General features: G+C 32.2%; 1 protein-coding gene across 1 annotated transcript in view; it reads right to left on the reverse strand.

Moving 5' to 3' along the window:
* Positions 1-21955, reverse strand: part of LOC106874512 (intermembrane lipid transfer protein VPS13A) — a 264016-nt gene that overhangs the window by 142166 nt on the left and 99895 nt on the right. Inside the window, exons 8-9 of the mRNA XM_052974544.1 lie at positions 2674-2754; positions 2226-2280 (exon numbers count right to left, since the gene is read on the reverse strand). Of these exons, the coding sequence (XP_052830504.1) occupies positions 2226-2280; positions 2674-2754 (136 nt within the window). The remainder of the gene's footprint in view (positions 1-2225; positions 2281-2673; positions 2755-21955) is intronic.

Genomic DNA, 21955 nt, shown 5'->3' on the forward strand with positions numbered 1-21955 from the left:
AAAAAAAAAAAAAAGAAAAAAAAAAGATTATTATTATTTCTGGAAAAGATAGATTGTAATGAATAGCTAAAGTTAACTACATTCATGGTACCTCAGTGACTAAAGCTAAAATTCACAAATTGGTAGTTCGTTTTTATCAGCAACCAACACCAGACAAATCAATATCAACAGATAGGCATATATCACCCTCTTTAAGCTCAATTAACTGATACAATAGCCTGATAAATCAGCCATATGCATAGGTGTTGACAGGCATGCTTATGCTATCACCTTTTGGACTGATCAACAAGCAAAATGGCCCATTCTGTCTGTACAGACACACTGATGTCAACAGATATGCCTATGTTGTCCCAACTGGGACCAACAGGCAACTTAGACTGACATTATATTAACAGGAACCTCTGGTCACACGAGAGAAAAGCTCAACAGGCAAACTGACCTTACTAGCCAATTATCAAATAGGTGAGCATTTTAAAGTAATAAACAACCAACCATTATCAAATCTTCCTTTAAATAAATTTTAAAAGTAAAGACAAGGTTTGTAGATTTGCTCATGTTAGATTCTTGGAAAGAGTTTAAATTACTTTAAACTTTTCTAACTGTACAATGAAATAAATGTAGATGATGTAGATCTCAGAAGCTTCTAAGGTGGTCATCCTATCATTCTATCAGAATTCTCCATTCCCTAAGAAGCGGCCAATGAGAGGAAGAGAGCAAACAATGCTGAACTGGTGGAAGAATGCTCAATGAATTGAAATGAAGCTTTGCAAGACTACCTCTGCAAATTCTACAAAATGTTAGGCATTGCAAAGTTCAAGAGGTAAAGAGCAATCAAGCTGACCACCAAAGTAGTAGAAGTTGCTTCATGTGGCTGATAATCAGAAGAGAAAAGCTAATGGTAGGCATAGCGCTATCTGGACAGAAGTCAAGGCTTGTTCATACTCAGCTGGGTCACCTGGATGAAGGTGTCCAATTGTTCAAACACTCAAAACATCCAACGGCTTCAGTTAATATCACTAATAACATATTCAGGTGCATCACAAGATCATATATGTCTAAGTAGTTTTCAAAAATATGAAAACAGTGGGGTTTTTTAAAAATATTTTATGAAACCTTTTTAATATGAGGAAGACAGAGTAAGAAGAGTCAAAAGCTAGCTGATAAAGAGACTCATATTTACAAAGTCATGGTGTCCATAGATGAAACTATTGAAAAGCAATCAATAGCTCAGTACTAGTTGCAGTTGTTGGCACTCCGTCGCTTACAACGTAGAGGGTTCCAGTTGATCTGATCAACGGAACAGCCTGCTCGTGAAATTTATGTGCAAGTGGCTGAGCACTCCACAGACATGTGTACCCTTAACGTAGTTCTTGGGGATATTCAGAGTGACAAGGCTGACCCTTTGAATTACAGGCACAACAGAAACAGGAAGTAAGAGTGAGAGAAAGTTGTGGTGAAAGAGTACATCAGGGTTCGCCACCATCCCCTGCCAGAGCCTCGTAGAGCTTTAGGTGTTTTCGCTGAATAAACACTCACAAAGCCTGGTCTGGGAATTGAAACCGCGATCCTATGACCATGAGTCTGCTGCCCTAACCACTGGGCCATTGCACCTTCACACTAGTTGCAGTATAAACTATATAATATACATTGTTTGGTAGATTACAATTCTGAATTGATATTTTGCTTAGGTAATCACAAAAAGCCTTGGAGGTTTGGAAAGATAAATATATATATATATGGTATCTCTAGTAACAATTTACTTCTGCACTCTAAACCTGCTTATCTGCAGTAGAACTGTATCAGTAACTTGGCCACAATTGTGTGAAGACAATTTTGAAGACTCAAAAAAATAAATGAAAATCAAATTTAACTGTATTTGTGTGTTTTAAATAGCTGAGATGTCTCTTCTACAATGAAACTGATTCAGATTCAGCACATGGTCTCAGATTAACTCTGAAAGAAGCTTATTTCATATTCATTATTATAATTCAAATATAAACAAACAGGTAGATCTGAGATGGTTTTTTTTTTTAAATAGCTGCACACCATTTCAATGGTTAACATAATGTAGAATAATCACTTTTTTTTTTCTATTATCTTGAGGAAGATAAAATAATGTCCTGAACTTCATTAGAGGTTCAACACCATAATTTCTTTGTTGCAAAATTGTATCTATAATTTGCTATAGTGTATTTTTAATGGCATGTATATATTTATAAACTCACTGTATGTATACTCTGTAGTAGATTTTGAACTAGCAATATTTTCTTTCAATAGTTTCTGAAAGAAAAAGAAAAAAAGGACAATATATAAGCAAATAAATACATTAAAAAAATGTCAGTATGGAAAACTGACAAATCATTAAAATGATGAGGATTATGTCATCAATGATAAGTTTAAACTTGAAAACAAATTACTATAAGGTAAGCATGTGATTAATGATCTGTGACTAGTCCAAACATTTCCCAACATTAAATGTAATCACAATTTATTTAATTATTTAAAAATAAATAAATAAAACTGTCCTTCTTTTCACTTGGTTCATTACATTTACTTTGTTTTTAATAAATTTTACGTAAATGAAAGCAACTAAAAGAAAAAAATGGTAACTCAAAAGTTAACTATGCTTCAAAAAGTTATGTAATTAAGAATATTAAAAGCAGATGCACTTACCAGGGAATTTTCCCGAGGCAATGTGTCGTATAACTCAGTTCTGCTATTCCAGTATAAAGAGAGGGAATCAAGCCGTATAAGCTATAAAAACACATCAAAAAGCAAACAAAAGGGTAAAAATTGATGAGAAACAATTGAAAACAGGAAAAAAGGAATAAATTAAAATTACAAGAAAATAGCTGGAAATGATCTGTATAACAAAGAGTGAAGTATGTGCTGTTCATAATTAATCTTAACTTAATTATTACACTAAGACCAAAAGGTAGGGTTTATAAATATAGAGAAAGAAAAAAATAAGCTGGTGTGTTGAATACAGCAAAATCTGTCTTTGAAGGGGATTGGAAAAAAAAAACAGAAAGATGATTTAGTAATAACATGATAAATCTTAGTTATTGTACTTGTAAACCTAGAGTTTTAATTATACAAAAATTTCTCTGAATTCAAATGTCAATTTAAAAATATTTTTACACAACATATTTCAAATTTTCAAATAGCAACAAAGATCACAATAAATGAATAAACTTATATTTGTTTGTTTGCGATATAGTACAGCAAAATTTAGGACAAATTAAAATTTTTTTTAGCTGCTTGTCTGTGAGCCAGATGTAACAAGTTGGTGGTTGAATATTTGTAAGTTAGTCACAGTGACTTGTTCTGGAGGCTTGTGTGCATGTGTAGTAACAGTACCATCCCTAGATTTGTAGAGAGCTGAAGATTCTCTTTATCATTGAAGATGAAGACTAGTCTTCGGGACATTTGTTCAGCTGTGTTATGTATGTAGGGTGATTAGGAAAGATAATCAAAGACTAACATTTATAGAAACTGGGATGGCAGTTATGATGACAGATTAACTGCAACATTGGTAAAAATTCAGTTACTTTTCAATTATAGACTAGTGACATCGAAAGCAATTAATAAAAGAAAAATTATCTCTGTCTACCCTCCCTTTCTCTCTCTGTGAGGCATACACGCACACGCACACACACACACACACACACAAGAGCAGGGCAAAAGGTTGAAAAATTATTATGGAAAACAGGTTGAATGAAGAGTACATTAGATGTTTATGCACTGTGAAAAGTGACAGAACAGAGTCAAGTAGGCTTTATGCATTGAAAATTAGAGTCAACACCTAGCATGGAGTTAAAAACAATATTTGTGGTTTTTCCTTGTATTTGTGAAAGCAAACATGATACAAAACATAAACTGGTTGGTTTTCCAAGAATGTGTTAATGTATAAAGGATTTATTCTTAAACCAGTTGTCAGAGATTTACAGGGGTTGTTTTAATACAAATATCAAATTTACAATGAATAAGTTATAATAAAAAATATATGATGACTGAAAACAAAAAGTGTATACAGTGATCGTGTGAAGGTTTCTATGCTATGACATGAATACAAAAAAAAAAAAAAGACTGTGCATAGTTGATACATAGATCACAGATGTTAACATGCAGACGTGACTTTCAACAAGATTTTAGCATGAATGAATAACTGAAAATCAAAAATTAGGAAATATATTTTATAAATAAAGTAAGATATAGAAAAATGATTGAAAAAAGAATTATACAGATGATTCCGAAAATTAACTAAATGTACATGATTTTTTTTATTCAAACCAAAGATAGAAAAAAAAGGTAAAACAAAACTGGTACTTAAGAAAATCCAAAATTTAACAAAATATCCAGGACCTCAAAAAATACTAAGATGAAATGAATATGACAGAGAGACAGCCCAAGACAAAGAACAAGCATTTACAGGATAAAAGTGATCCAATCAAGACAGACTCAAACTTTAAAAAAAGAGAAGGGGAAAAAAACTCTTGTTTTGATGAAGAATCTAATAATTACATCTGTTTATCTTTTACTTGTTTCAATTAGTGGACTGTGGCCATGCTGGGTCACTTTTTTGAAGGGTTTAGCCAAACACACCACACCTGGTATTTATTAGAACTTATTCTGTCAATCTCTTTGCTGAACCACTAAATTAGGTAGGGGGGTGTAAACAAACCAACATCATTTGTCAAATGATGGTGGGGAACTAACACAAAGACATACATATATAGGATGGGTTTCCACATAGTTTCCATCTATCAGATTCACTCTCAAGGAATTGGTCAGCAGGCAGCTATAGTAGCAGACACTTACCCATGGTGCTTTGCAGTGGGACTGAACCCAAACCATGTGGTTGAAAAGTTTCTTAACCACATAGCCATACCTGTGCCAATAGATATAAAGTCAATGACCAAGTAGACATCCCACCCACTCTCTTAATGGAGGATTCACAGAATGAATTAAAAACAAAACAAAACAATACTCATCTAACTAAACCAACATTAGTAATTTAATAAACTAATATAGAATTATCTTTTGTCTTTTACTCGTTTCAGACATTAGACTGCAGCCATACTGAGGCACCTCCTTGAAGAATTTCAGTTGAATAGTTGACTCCAGTACTTATTTTTTTAAAGCCTGGTACTTTTTCTATCAATCACTTTTACTGAACTGCTAAGTTACAGGGATATAAACACACTAACACCAATTGTCAAGCAGTAGTAGGGACAAACACAGACAGATAGACAAACAGAAACACACAGACACACACATACAACAGGCTTCTTTCAGTTTCTGTCTATGAAATCCACTCACGAGGCTTTGGTCACCCCGAGGCTATAGTAGAAGACACTTGCCCAAGGTGCCATGCTGTGGGATTGAATTCAGAACCATGTGGTTGGAAAGCAAACTTCTCATCACACAGCCACACCTGTGCTTATATTTGTGAACCATATTTTTTAATTATCATATAAAAATACCCAACAATAATTCATATGCTTTTTAAACTGCAATGTAATGTAACACAAAAGTACTAACATTTCATTATAGTTTCCCCATTTGCTTTTCTTTGATGATATGGACTCAACGGGTCTGTAATACTCAGTCATTCCATATATCTTGATCTTTCATTATCTCATCTATGAAACATTGTTCTCATGACTAAATAAGACCATGTCTTAAACTCAGTAAGTGCATATAAACATTTCGAGAGTTCAAGAATTTTCTGTGTGTGAATTTGCTTTGAGTGGATAAAGTGTTTCACAGCATTGAATCCACTTTTTAGTGCAATCAGCTATGAAACCAATGGCACAACAAAGGTTGGAATGATCAGAAACCAACTGCACTTCAGATTTTTTTTTAATACCAGTTTACCTTCTCTTAGAAGGAGGTTCTAATGAAAACTTAGAGCCTTTCACTCCTAGTGGTCCCCTTGTTATTTAACCCATAGCTAGGACCTTAACAGATGCTACAACTCTGGGTCAGAGTACACATGAGAATAATAGAGGTTAAGAGGTGGTTCCACACTCCCAAAATACATACATGCATATATATGCATGCATGCTTACATATATACATTACATACATAGCTGGTACTCTGTCTAAAAACATTAAATATGTATTATAATTTATGTGCTAAAAATATAACAGGGATTAGGAAAAGAGCCTAGTGAAAAAAAAAAATCATCAAAACAAACTGAAGAAGCCAGACATTCTTAAGAGTTTCATAAAAATTTAATGAGAGAATAATTATGTTATCAACCAATTAATTTAGTATCTATTATAGCAGTTATAGAAAGTTGGCAACACCTTGCAAGATATTTGATTTGAATCTATATTAACAAGCATTACATATTTTTGTTCAACAGCTGGATGATCTACTTAGGCTGATTCAACTGTGACATGGAAATATTATGTTAAATAGATCCAGAATAATTATGAAAGAATGTAAGTAGAAATCTGTGAAAAGTTATCGTTTACTGTCACGTATCATAACCATCTGCTAAGCATTGCATTTTTCTAACATTTCTAATATTCATTAGGTAAGAATTATAGCTGACAAAATTTAATACAACCCAGCCAAAAAACTAGAAGGCCAACAAAGTATAACACCTCACTAGTGCTGGCTCTACTATGTTAAAATACTTAGATTTTAATGACTTAAACCAGTAGCTATAAATCCATTATAAGAGAGAGAGAGAGATGAGGTGAGAGAGGGAGGAGTGAGAGGGAAGGAAGGTGGGATTAGGTCATCATTATAAGCAGCGATGACAAGTTGTTTTCAGACTTGTAGCTCTGATGTCAAATCCTCCCAAGAACCAGAAGGAAAAGGAGAGAAAAGAAAGAAAGAACGAAAAAAAAAAAAAAGATAACTATTTCAGTGTATCTAATCATGAATCTCTAATGCAGCTAAAAACCCTTAGTTATTCCCAACTCACATTCAACTAATGGGTTCCTCCTCTCAAAACTCCAGGAGGTTGTGAGTTCTTTTTTTTTTGTTTTTTTTGAGAGTTAGGAGTGGATGTTGTCAGATATTTCAGATCCCCTCCTTGGCCCTTCAGCCCTGGACTGATGTATTGGCTGACCCCAACTTCCATCCTTTATAGAATTTAGCTACAGAGCATTACTTTATTCATTAGATATGTCACTTCTCATTGCAGATATATATCTTAAAATGATTATAAATGCCACAACTATAGTAGAGGTTTCACAGTGATACTAGGCCTAGTTCAACATCCACCTTTAACATTTAAACTGGCCATATCTGGCCAAAGTACTCTGCCTCTTTTCTGTTCAAACTGGCCAGATCCAACATCTCACACTTACCCTAAAATGTCATTCTAAAAATAAACAGTTACATCATTGAAATCTTAAGCCATGAAATAATGCATAATAAATTTAAAACAATGCGAATAAATAAACCATACATTTGACAGAGTAGTCTGAATTTTTAAAGAATTAAACTATGTATTGGCCCATATGAACACTTTTATAAAGGCAGTCTCAGGTGAGTTGGTATTAAAAGGGTCAGTTAAATTTGTTTTGTATAGTATAGCTAATTGTACTAATTGATATAATTAAACAATCTTCATTTACTTTCATATACCAGCAGCCGCAAGGTACAGAAAATGCTAATGAGTGTGACAATGTATTTATTTGTGAAAGGCAGTGAGCTGGCAGAACTGTTAGCATGCCGGGCAAAATGCTTAGCGGTATTTTGTCTGTCTTTATGTTCTGAGTTCAAATACCGCCAAGGTCAACTTTGCCTTTCACCCTTTTTTTTGGGGGGGGTCTATAAATTAAGTACCAGTTGCATACTGGGGTAGATCTAATTGACTAACCCCTCCCCTCAAAATTTTGAGCTTTGTGCCTAGAGTAGAAAAGAATATATTTATTTGTGAAGATTTAACAATGTCTCAAAGAACATGTGTAAACATTTCTCAATGTCATGATACATTGAATTTTGTAATAATTTTTTTTTAGTATTCTATTGATGCTAATGACATTTATTTATGGACTTATGGTGTACAAGTATGGCTCTGTGGTGATTGACTTCATATCTATGGAGTTTTAAGTTCTAACACAGTGTGGCATTATGGGAAGTGTCTTCTATAATAGTCTTGGACCAATGTCTTGTGATGAAATTAGGTAAACAGAAACTGTATGGAAGCAAACCATTCATATGTAGTTAAAATTAAATAACTGAACATTAAAAATAACAATAACAAAACAACAAGAGGATGTTCACATGGAATGTATAAGTTTGATGCTTGGTAAAGGTGGAAAAAAGAGAAGGTTTTTAATGCCTTGAGCATAGTTCTTCATCAGAAAATGGAAAAGTCCAGAGAAGGAAAAATATCATCAACAGCTCACATGTGTGTTTATTTCACATGTCTTTACTGTGACATTAATTGAGCAACAATTTATTTTCCCCCTAAACAATATGCCAAAAAGCTCAGCAGTTGATCTTTCACTTGTTTCAGGCATTGAGGCACTGCCTTGAAGGGTTTAGTTGAACAGATAGTTCCCAGTACTTGTTTTTTTAAAGCATGGTATTTATTCTACCAGTCTCTTTTAGCTGAACTGCTAAGTTATGGGGATGTAAACAGACTAACACCAGTTACCAAGGAATGGTAGGGGACAAACACAAACATAAAGAAACACACACATACACATACATATACATTAGGTTTCTCTCTGTTTCCTTTTACCAAATCCATTCACAAGGTCTGGGGCTATGGTAGAAAACACTTGCTGAAGGCGCCATATAGTGAGTCTGAACCTGGAACTTCTTACCACACAGTTATGTTGATTTTGTGTGAAGAACATGGGAATAGAAATATCTTACTTAACAAAACAAGTAATAGGTAGCACCAGGAAAGGTATCTGGCTACAGAATAAGGCTTCAATAAGTCTTGATCAACCAATGCCAGCACAGAAAAGCAGATGCGATGAAGATGATGCTAATGATGATGATTTATACTCTCAAAAGTACTATCCAGTAATTATCAAGTGAATGAGAAGATAAACATAATTATCACCATTGAATTCATAACCACAGGATTATAAGTTCCAATCTTACTATGATTACTGTACTGTGTACCTCTGAACCAGGTTCATAAACCCTACTTATCTTGGTTTGCTCAACTGAAAGCAAGTTCTGCTCTTTACAACTGAATAATCATCAGTAGGAAGAGTGTTCAACTAGAAAAAACAAACACTTAAAAAATAAAAATGGGCAAATACCAAGTAAACAAACTTGTATTTTATTAAAGAAAAAAGGAAAAAAAAACCCCAGCTAACAGGCAAAACAAAAACAAAAATTATCTGGTAGCTAAATATTTTCTTGAGAGATGTAATTAAAATTATGATAGCATGAAGATATATTTGGAAATTTGGTGATAACAAGCAAAGGAAATTTCTGTTTTGGCTGAATGTTATAAGAAATTTATTGCATGATTTTCTTGGAACTCCATAGTTTTTTTTTTCCAGATAGTTAACTTCATTTGGTTTTATACTTTATTTCAGGTCCTATTTTTCCAAAGGTAATCAAATATCAGATGAACATAAATGCTAATACTACGGTTTTAGATGTTCTAGCAATTGGTATCTCTATGTTAGGTAATTAAACTGGTTAGTACATAGTTTTATTTTGTTTGATCCAGGTAGGGAGCAGACATGATATAACTCACAGAAGACCAAATTTTCAATAAAGGTTTTCTTTTATTAGACTACATAAATGTATGTCTGTTAGCACATGTGTGCATGAACACGTATATATGGGTATTCATATATTAGACACAACATGGCTGAATGACAGAATGTCATCTCAAAATATCTTGGGTACAATCCCAAAGTATTGCACCATGGATTACCCTGTAATTTAAAGATCCACTCTTGTCCCATACTATCAGGACACTATTTCTAATAAAATAACCAGTCGAAATTTTTCAGTTGATTTTGAAAATAATCGAGAATCTGGAGGAGTTGCGTAAAAAAACTAATTTGTCATTATAAAGTTTGTATTTGAAACATAAAAGGTTCAAACATAAAATTATAATGGAAGATTTTGATTTCAATAGGAACATTATAAAACATGGAATTTTATATCATATGGCTGTAGAAACTCTGCCAAATTAGATTGGAGCCTGGTGTTGCCATCCGGTTTCACCAGTCCTCAGTCAAATTGTCCAACCCATGCTAGCATGGAAAGCGGACGTTAAACGATGATGATGATGATGGCAAGAAGTGGTTTAGTACTGAAAGAATATGGACCCTCTTTGTTCATCATGCATTATCTATTTCATGTTATATGGACAACAGCTTCATTATCTCTCTCCATACTATCCATTCTAATGAATTTAGTTAGAATCCTATTACATTTTTCATGTATTCTGCTTTATAATCACAGCAGAATTACTCTCAGATTTAAACTTTGCATTGTTAATTCTCATCATAGTAGTATTGAAAATTACTGAACTACATTATTGTTTCTTGGATATAGGTTATGCACAGTCTAATTTCAAAATTAAAATATAGTTGCTGAATGGAAGGTCATCAAGAAATATATTTCGTCATGGAGAAGTATTAGATGTAATTGATTTTTCTTTACTTTCATAATTAAATTCTGTCTATCAATGATTAGGATTACTGACTGACATTGAGACAAGAGGAAATCAGTTGTGATATTCATGTCTTTCCCAAGAGTATTAGTAATGTATATGAAATGAAATAGCTAAGGGGAAGATATAAGAAACCCAATTTTTCTCTAGTTTTCAAATAAATATGAAAATCATACTTTTCAAACACCTTTCAAATAGATATTTTCTCTTTTTAGAATTAGCAATCAGTAAATTATAGTAAGTCATCCAAATCTTCATGTAACAATCAGATGATATAAAGTGGTTGGTAAGCAAAGCAAGTTTCTCTTGTTATGGAAGTAAGCTTCTGGAATAACAGTGTGATATTACAATATCTAGGCAAGTTCATTCATTTAAGTATAATTTTCTTTCATTAACTTCTAACATAGTGACAAGGCCACAGATTTGGAGAAATTATATTTCAACTTAATGCTTGACTGCTTATAATTATTAACCTCAGATTTAAACTCAGAATGTAAAAGTGAAGTAATTAAATACCCCAAAGGATCTTGTTCATCATGACCCATTCTGCCAACTCACTACCTTTTTCTTTAACTTAAACAAAAGTTGATATGTTCCAAAAAATATTATGCTTGATCATTTCCCCATTAACTGCGCATTTTCTAATAATGCAAACAAAGAACATTAAACATATTTAATTCAAACCCAGACAATAAATCAGGGAACACTAAATTTTATAATTAAAATAAAACTTACCTAAGAGATCTGAAATTTAAATTTAATTGAAAAAAAAAAATCCTGAATTGAAATAAATTTTATTCTTGACAACACAAGTACATTTGGTAAGAACTGTATGCAAATACCTTCAGTTGTATCAACTATTGAACTATTGAAGTTAATAGGTGATTTTTCCCCACCTCCTTTTAGTTAAAATATAAAAATAATTTAAAAAACAAAAAATACTTATTCATAACATTCAAAATAATAATAAAAAAACTATTCAGTGATATCTTTGAAAAACCAGAAGTTAAAATTAGAGTTGAAGATAAAATTGTGTGTATATTGATACGCACGCACACATGCATATATAATTTACTGTTTCATTATTGGTTGGATCCAGTGAGAGATAAATATCATTTAATACATACAGTATTTAAATTTGAGCTACTATTATTTTCATGCTGTGAAAACAATAAACTGACAAATTTTTATGGCATGGCTTATGTTTCTAAGCAATGTTACAAAATTGTTGTGTCGACACCCCCAGACGATGAAGTAGGCTAACCCAATACGTAGATATAGAGGGAGAAGTCTAGACATCGGGTAGTTGAGTAGAGGTCAACCGAACATGCGATATAACAGTGGCGACGAGGATTTCGTAGCTCACACAGCTACTGCGTAGTATTGCGATATAACAGTGACGATGAGGATTTCGTAGCTCACACAGCCACTGTGTAGTATTGTGATATAACAGTGGTGACGAAGATTTCATAGCTCACACAGCCACCGTGTAGTATTGCGATATAACAGTGGCAACGAGGATGTCGTAGCTCACACAGCCACTGTGTAGTATTGCGACATAACAGTGGCGATGAGGATTTTGTAGCTTACACAGCCACTGTGTAGTATTACGATATAACAGCGGCAACGAGGTTTCGAATAGTACCGAAATGGAAGAGTTACTGAAAGCAGTTGTAAAACAACAAGAGCAGCAGCAGCAGCAACTACAGAAGTTAACAGACTTGATACTACAGGTGAGAAATAGTACAGAATCATTTTCAGCAGATGGTGTTGCAAATTCCATCGAAGAATTTCAGTACAATCCAGATGAAGGAACTACTTTTGCTGCATATTACAGACGATACGAAGATATATTCCAAGAGGAATGTCAAGGATGGTCTAGTGAAAGAAAGGTAAGGTTTCTTTTGCGAAAGCTTACTACTCCAGAACACGAAAGTTTTGTAACTTTATTTTGCCAAGAAAGCCCATGGAATTGTGTTTTGATGAAACGATAAATATTTTGACTAGTATTTTTAGCCAGAAAAGTTCGCAGTTTAACATTCGATGGGAATGTTTAAATTTAAAGAAAAACGAGTCCGATGATCTTGTAACATATGCCGGTATTGTTAATAAGCCTTGCGAAAGGTTTAAGTTGGAAGAGTTAATGGCAGATATGTTCAAGAGCCTAATATTCGTTAAAGGGCTAGTGGCAACAGAAAATGCGGAAATTAGAAAAAGAATATTACCAAAGTTGAAACAAGATGTGAAATCACTTTGCAGAAAGTGACTGAGGAATGCCAACAAATAATAAACCTTCGAGATGATACAAGAAAGACAGAAGACAATATTATGACAAAAAAACTAGAAATGGAACTGAAGAACATTTTGTGCAATGTAGTACGTGATTTGCCAGTAACGCTGGAAGAAATTAAATTGAAATTGGGAAATGATAGGTTCATAAATAAGATTTTAAAAATGTTGTGTAACACGAAAAATATAAATGAGTGGGACACAGGTTCAAAGCACTATTCAGTATGTGATGAGGTATTATTATATGCACAAAGAGTGGTAATACCTGAAGCACTGCAAAACAGAGTATTAAAAGACTTCCATGTAGGACATCCGGGGATTGTCCAGATGAAGAGCCTCATGAGAAGTTACGTTTGTTGACCGAATATGGACAAGCAAATTGAGAGACTGGTAAAACAGTGTGGGGGATGCGCTATGGCAGCAAAGGCGCCCCCAGTGCAGATTCAGCCGTGGCCAAAAACGGATTTGGCATGGTCTAGACTACATGTCGATTTTGCAGGACCAATAAATGGCTCTCATTATATCATTGTGGTAGATAGCTATTCCAAATAGCCTGGAGTGTGTAAATGTTCAAGGCCAACCACAAGTGTGACTATTGACTTCTTGGAAGAACTGTTTGCTCGTTATGGAGTGCCAGATACGATTGTGTCAGATAATGGTACACAATTCACGGTGAAGGAGTTTGAAAGATTCTGTAAGTCGGTTCAGATGAAGCATGTGTTAACTCTGCCATACCATCCAAGGTCAAATGGGTAAGCGGAAAGATTTGTCAACACGTTCAAGAGAGCCTTAAGAAAGACCAGACGGGAAATCCTTGAAGATACAAAGATGACAAAGTTTTTGCAGGTGTATAGAATAACACCAAATCCAAATGCAGAGTCGGGTAGGTCACCTGCAGATTTGATGTTTTCCAGAAAAATTTTTCTATTTTTGACAAATGGTTGCCGAGCAGGAAACAGAAAATAGAAAATTTGGGAAGAAAAATGAAATTTTTTTAACAGAGGTGACAAAGTGTATTTTAAAATGTATAGTAATGGAAAACAGGACTGGGTAATGTGATGTACACAGTAAAAGGACCAAAATATGAACGCAGAAGGCATTTAAACCAATCAAAAAAAAGATATACCAAAAACCAAGAGAGGCGAGAAGAACCAATGGATTTATGGTATGATTTGTTTGAGGTCCCAGAACCACAAGCAAAAGCAGAACTAACACGTAGGTTGAACAGGAAGAGAAAACCTACAGAAATGATGGAAATTAATGCTAAGAGGCAAAGATATGCTAGTTTCTCACTGAGGAAATGGAATTGATAAATTCAGGTTTAAAAAACTCAAAAGCGGAAGGTGTTGTGTCGACGCCCCCAGACGATGAAGTAGGCTAGCTCAAAACATAGATATAGAGGGAGAAGTCTAGATGTCAGGTGGTTGAGTAGAGGTCATCCGAATGTGCGATATAACAATGTGGCTGGTTGTTTTTGAAAGATTGTTTAGAAACATGTGTTATACTATACAAACTTGTCAATTTACTGTGTTTTCACAGCATGAAATTAATAGCATCTTGAATTTAAATACTGTTTATATTAAATAATATAAGAAAAGAGATGGCAAAGGAATAGACAATTATCTTGAGAAATTCATTAGCTTACAGCTGTTTCCACTATAAGATGAGGTGGACTATCATAGAATAATTGTTTATTCTTTTATAATTTCTTTTCTTATAATCACTTTGTATTCGATTAACATTCCATTCAGAGGCATATGTATATTGAATTCTACACACACACATACATACAGACACAATGATATCTATATAACTTGATAAAATATTTTATGAATATTTATATTAATATGTCAGATATATTACAACTTGACTCTCCTCTCGTAGCAAGAGATGAATGTGACAATTAATACACGAAAAAGTATAAATTTCACTTTAGAGAATGGAGTTTTGCAAGAATCCAGCAGATATTCATTAGAAACTAAGAGAAGTCCAATTTCATATTAAAGTGTTTCACAAACAAAATTATGTGATTTGTTTTGGTATGACTAGTGATGTTTTCATCTTATATAAACATTACTTCAAATAACAGTCAACATAAAATTAATACTAATCAAGAGAAAACACCAATTCTCATTTATTTTAATACCTGACAAAATTAAACTAAGAATCCAGTATCATAGAAATAACCTGGAGAAATGCCCATAATATATTTTGCAAGATGAGAAGGACAGTATCACAGCATCGGTGCAAATGACCAGACAGGAAAGAAACCAATAAGTTCTATGCTAGAAACAAAGGTTGTAATAGAAAAATGAATTTTAAAAAAAATCTCACAATCAAATATACTTAACAGAATCCTACTGAAACTACTATAGTATTCACAATGTTTCAGAATAGAACAAGAAATAAAAGACTAAATCCACTGAGCTGGATCGTTCCAAGACATTAATAGTAAAGTGGAGGAATCCTTTAATTGATTGCAAAACAGAAGTCTAGTGCAGTGAACATGTGTGAATGGATGATAAAACAGTAAAAGTCTTCAAGATAATTTAGTTATCAAAAGTAAAGTTAGACTATCAAATAAAACTTGAAAAAAAAAAAAGAAAAAAAAAGAAAAAACAAAACATCAGGGAACATAAAAAACTGTAAATCACAAAAATATGTCTTAGCTATGACCTGTAAAAGGTATTTAGCTTATCCTCAACAACAACAAAAACTTATTAGGAAGAGAAATTTAGAGACACAGCAAGTTATAAAAGGAAACATCTTATGACTTGCTAATAGCAGAAGCAGGACAAATATATAGTTGTTTAATTCTTAGATAATTTCTGGTCACAAGAAGGCAGAGAACAGATTGAATACTAATGAGAAAGAGTAACTGTCAGACAAATCTAATTTGTTATATAGTACATGAAAGCTAAAAGATAAAAATATTTTATTATTAAAAATAGATAATAATTAAGTTAAGCTTGTTTGAACAACTCCAGCACACAATCTAAATGCCCAGGAACAGAACAAAAGAAATGAATATTCAATTTTTCATCCTTGCATGTCTTACAAATTTTATTTTGTGCAATATTTGTAGATCCTATTTCAATTTGATAGGTGTTAATATATATATATATATATATATATATATATATATATATATATATATATATATATATATATATATATACATTTATTGATAAACAATCATTAAAGACTGATTTGGCTTCCATATAGAACAAAAACAATCAGTAATTATTAAGATCTCATTCATTTTATAAGTTCCTTAAAATCTTTAAAGGTACATTTATGAAGGGAGTTATTGTTAGATTCTAATGAAAAAGTGAAAGGCAAGAGATTTACTCATTTCCTTTCATTCTGATCACTCTATGTTTGGTCTGTGCAGTCCTTAACTGAAGAGGATCTGCCATGAATGTGAGTGCTTTTAGGTCAGGAAATGTGTAGCAAATCTCTTTGCATCACTGCATTTATCTTAAAAAGATCTTTTTAAGCAGAGGAACTAGTGATTTTGAGCCATTTTTTTTAATTATATGCACCTTTACTGCATAGAACTGTATGCTATTTCATTGAATTTTTTGTAAAACCAGTTTACTTTATATTTTCTTAAAATAAAATAAATAACCTAAACATTTACTAAATTTCTTTTTAAGTACATTTAAAATGGTATTAATGATGGAAAATTAAGAACTTGAAAATTCCAATCGGTATATTTTAGAAACTCAATTCATACCAATTTAGAAAAATAGATAGAAAATGTAAGTGGACAAATTCACATATTCATGTGAATTGTAGGCACAAGTCTTATAGCTGGATGACTTTTCCAATACTGGTTAGTATAAACCACTAACATCTGAAGCAAAATTTTAACTTTTGACCACCCACTAAATTGGAATCCACTTCAACACCCAGCAAATCGATACTAAATCAAAATATTTTTTCCATATATAATTCAGCCAAAACAGTCAATATTCTTCACTTGTCTTCTGAAAGAAATTGTCGTTACATTTGAATAATGAGACAATATATTAAGACACACACACGACATCTAAATTGTCTAAATAAAATAAAAAAAAAAACAAAAAAGAAAGAGGCACGAGTGAAACCACTACCACAAATAGAAACAAGCTAACTACTAATCAAGTCGAAAAAAAAATATAATGCTCTAAGAGATCTGACGTGCTTACCTTTTCTACGAAAAACGAGGGGTCAATGGGACACTAAAATACAGGAAATTTTGAGAGAGATTTTTTTTAGACTTTTAAAAACAGGAACTAATTTGAACAGATGAAAATAAATAGATAAATAAAAGGGATTCTTGATGGGTGTCATACAGAAACTAAGTCTTGTGATTAAAAAAAAAAAGTAGCATTATTAAAAGATCAGAAGCAAAAGAGGGAAAGGGTATATCTTAATTTAGAAGGGGAAAGAAACTTTTTTTAAAGTTGTACACTAAATCTACAGAAAAAGGGTGAGAAGTAACAGAAACAGAATCTGAAGGGAACAAAATGAGTAAACTATAGAAAACTTAAACAGAACTGAAATCCCAAATCAGTTTGTGGTGCAGAAACTAACAGAAGAAAATCTAACACAATAAAGAAAATAAATATCCAGTTTTGTTTCTATAAATGGAAAGTAAAAAATATTTTTAAAAATGTTAATTCAAAACATTGCATGAGAAGTAACAATTGAGTAGCAAATTAAGTACCAAAATAGGATATGGCCAAGGATAAAGTAATTTCTTCATTCAATAATATTCATATGTACTTTGAGAAAATGTACAAACATTTCAGTTTTAATTTCTTACGTTATATTCATTTTCCTCATTTGCAAGAAAAATAAAATCAAATAAAATAAAAATGAAGCTGTAAGTGGTTGTGATGAAACCCATGTTAAGACATTATTTTCTATGATGACTTAAAATATCCTTAAATATGTGAAAATTCAATGAAGATTCAATGAAAATTCAATGAAAATAATACACCCTAAACAATGCAGTAAGGTGTCAAAATATTGATAAAATAGATTTATAATTACTTTATCTAGCCACACTTAGGAGATTAATAGATTTCTGTTAGATAGTGATCTTACATGCAAACCATCATAAGGTTTATGATAAACTTAAACCCTAATATATAACTCAGAGATTTCAATATACTTTAATTCTTTGGGGATTTTTTTTAATCATGTCATATTGAAATGCCTTCAGTAATATGTCTAGATTGAAGTTTACATATTACTATACATAACTCTGAATTTCTTTTTTAATTTACACAAACATTTTGGTTAATTTCAAGTAATATTTTAATGTCAAAAACTCCATAATATGGAGATGCGTTTATACAAATTTATAACAACTATTACTTAAGAATTAACAGTAACTCAGTAGTTACATCATCATACAATTTAATACTTTATTTTATTTTTTTTTAAATCTCAGACATACAGAAGTAATGACAAAACAAAAGCTTTTATAATGAAAACAGAGCGGTTTTGATAAATGATTTCTAACAGACTAAATTTGTTTTTTAGAACAAATACTCTGAGAGTCGGTTTGCTATGAAGATTAAGACATGAAACTAATTTTTCTTCATGTTTTTTTCATGTTGCAACAAGGGAATTAGACTCCAGAGAAGAAGTGTACAAAATGACTGAATAGTAATGTTCTTATGTGGTATGAAAATAGTTTGACTTTGTAGCCAATTGTATGGGAAATAGAAAATGGGAAGATGAATGACAACTTTTGATGGAGAAATACTTTGAAGAATAAACATGAAGGAAAAATGATTTGGTAGTTTGAATTAATCAGCAATTCATCTCAGCTTAAACAGAGTTGAAGAAGAAGAACCATGAGAGCCACAAATACTTAGTTCTCTAGTAGATTTTGAAAATGCTAAGCAGAGCTGTCAAGAATTGAAGAAATAATTTCACACTGTCATTTGAAACAAATTTTGGAAATATACACCAATTCAACCATATTTCAATATCTCATTAAAAAAAAAAGAGAAGAAAAACAAAAGATACTTCAGTCTTGCTTTTAAAATGTCACTCACTTCAAAACTTAGTAACTAAAAAGATTTCTTTTCCTTGCAGTAAGCTTATAGAAATTCAAGGAAAATCAGTAACATCTAGCCAAACATTTCTTATCTATTCCATTCCTATAAAACCATATCAGTTCTTACATCCTTGGTCTCTGAAACAATTTCATAGGGAAAAACCATGGTATGACACCAGAGTTTATTTACATAAATTAACCTAGACATCCTCACAAGTTCTTAGAGCATACTACAATCCAACATTCTTCCAGGCATCAATTACACAAGTAATGCTTCAGTAAAGCACCATTTTCAAAAGGTATAATATTGTAGCCACTTAACAATCATTCTTTATCTTTAAATGGATCCACATTTAATGTCTCCATACATTATTGTATATACTCATATACAAGTCATAGTCCCTTTGTGTTTATAATATTTTAATTTCAGCCTTATTTGTGTTAGTTGTACATAAGACATATGTTAGTTTTTGTGAGTATGGTATGCCTTCATAAAAGCATACAAATACATAGGAAAGCTATCCATGTTAGCCAATTGTCTGAGTTGAGCAATGGTAGGGTTAATGTTACACACATGCAAGGTAGTGAACTGGCAGAATCATTAGCAAACCGGGCAAAATGCTTAGCATATCGTACCCAATCCCCTGAACTTGCTGGTCTTGTGTCAAAATTTGGAATCAATATCACACACTCGCATATAATATTGGATATATACGCAGTGCATTTTGAATATGATACACAGTAACAAAATTATAGGTAATACTGCACACATCATATTATCATCATCATCATTTTATGTTGAAAGTTTTAGTATGAAAAAATAAAGTTACTCCCATAAATTGTTAGGGTAAAGACCTCCTTTGGTCATGAATAACCATAGGATTGCACCTAGAAAGTTCCCCTCCGAGGCACAAGTCTAGGCAAAGTTGTTTATGGAAGATCAGCAGTTGCCCATTCATAACAGCCTCCCCTCTCCACACCACCGATGTTATCCAAGGTTGATACAGCATGGTACCAGTGATGTCACAACTCATTTCTACAGCTGGATGAACTGGAGCAACATGAAATAAAGAACACAACACAGAGCCCGGTCTGGGAATTGGATTCATTACTTCATGATTGTGATCCCGATGCTCTAACCACTGAGCCATTTGCCTTCACTCATAAATTGTTAATCTAACACATATATAAACAAAGGGTTTCTATAAAGTTTCTGTCTACTGAATTCACTCACAAGACATTGGTCAGCTTGGCACTATAGTAGAAGACGAAGGTGCCATGAAGTGAGACTGAACCTAAAACCATGCAGTTGCAAAGTGAGCTTCTTAACCACACAGTAACATTTGTGCCTTGGTAATTTTTTTGCAATGAGAGTTCATTGATGTGATTCTAACTCTTTTCTACACATGAATTTCATACACTCCCAAATTGAAGCGTGGAAATAATAATATATTTACTTGTATCCATTGATAACTTTTTTTCTAAATCTTCTCCAATATCTCATAGGAGAAGACATTATATTGTATAATATCTTCATTTTGGCGTTTTCTTGAATGTTTCTTTAGTTTTTGTTACCTTTTTTTCTTTCAGAAATACAATTAATTTTTTCTAACACTTTTGCCAACAAGTTTGAACAGATATGAATGATATAACAAGCAAATCATCACAAGTTTGTTTTTCCTTTCAGCAGAATCAAATTCTGCTTAAGCAGTCGTGCATGTTTTGTGTATGACATCAACATATATTTGTTTGCAACACCAATATTCATAAAGCTTTCATAGCTATATGGCCAATAGTATATCAATATATCAACTCATTTGCCAGTGTTTGTTACAAATTTCAAGCTCAGAGTGAAGTTCAGTAGATAAACCTTATGTAGTTTTTTTTTGCAGCTTTTAAGTAAAAAAAAAAAAAGAAAGAAAGAAAAGGAAAAGAAATTGTATCTTATCTATGAGTATATACAGTATCTCTATAACTGATGTTAAATGAATTTCTGAATTCACTAAATTTGTTGCTTACACAGAAATGAAATTAGCTGAAATTCAGTATTGTCATAATATAACAAAACAGAGATATGCAAGTCCGATGATGCATAGACAGAAATTATACAAAGTGAAACTAGAAAGAAAGAATATATGTAATAGAAAGTAAAAATCAGAAGAGAAAATATAAAGGATATAACAAAAGATATTTCATTGCAAATTATTTGAAATAGATTTGAATGAATTGTAAAAATCTGAAATTCATAAGAAAAATTGTGCAGAAGGTGAAGATGGTAGGGGTATCTCCCAATTTCATCATTATATATTGAAGAAATTATCGATTGGAAGTTATTTAAAGACATAATATTCCAGGTTTCAGTCTTCCATTTTTTCTCTTTTTTATTTATAAACTAGACATGCATTTATTATCTAATACATTCACTCCAAGATGTCTTAGATAGAAATTAAATTCCTGAAAATATTTTTTAAAAAGTTGTATTTACTTCAAGTAATGATTAGAATATATCTATAAAATCAGATACATAAAAATATTTAGAACAGTTTTATGTATTTACTAATGTAATCAGTGAAATATTTATAATTTTATTTAGGTAACTGTAATGAGGTAAATATGCTTTCTTGAGTAAAATGAATGTTGTTTGGAACATGGTTTAATTTGTACGGAACGAGCCTGATGTACTAGTATGCAGGTGAGGAATAAACATATGCTATATTACAATATGAACTTTATAATATACCACTGAATATCACATCTAACTAAAAAAATAAAAGGGTGGGGTTCTAAAATTAGTAATGCTTAGAAAGTTTTTAGGCAGTTTAACATTTAAATCATCTCTCTTCTTTTAATTTGCCATAGAAGTTCCAGTAACTAAATTTGGGTTCATCACCAATGTTATATATAATCTAGACACAACACCACTTCTTATTTGATAAAATAATTTCTGGTCCAATGCAAAGCATATTGCTTAAACAAT

Source organism: Octopus bimaculoides, chromosome 18 (assembly GCF_001194135.2).
Source record: "Octopus bimaculoides isolate UCB-OBI-ISO-001 chromosome 18, ASM119413v2, whole genome shotgun sequence".
Taxonomy (NCBI): domain Eukaryota; kingdom Metazoa; phylum Mollusca; class Cephalopoda; order Octopoda; family Octopodidae; genus Octopus; species Octopus bimaculoides.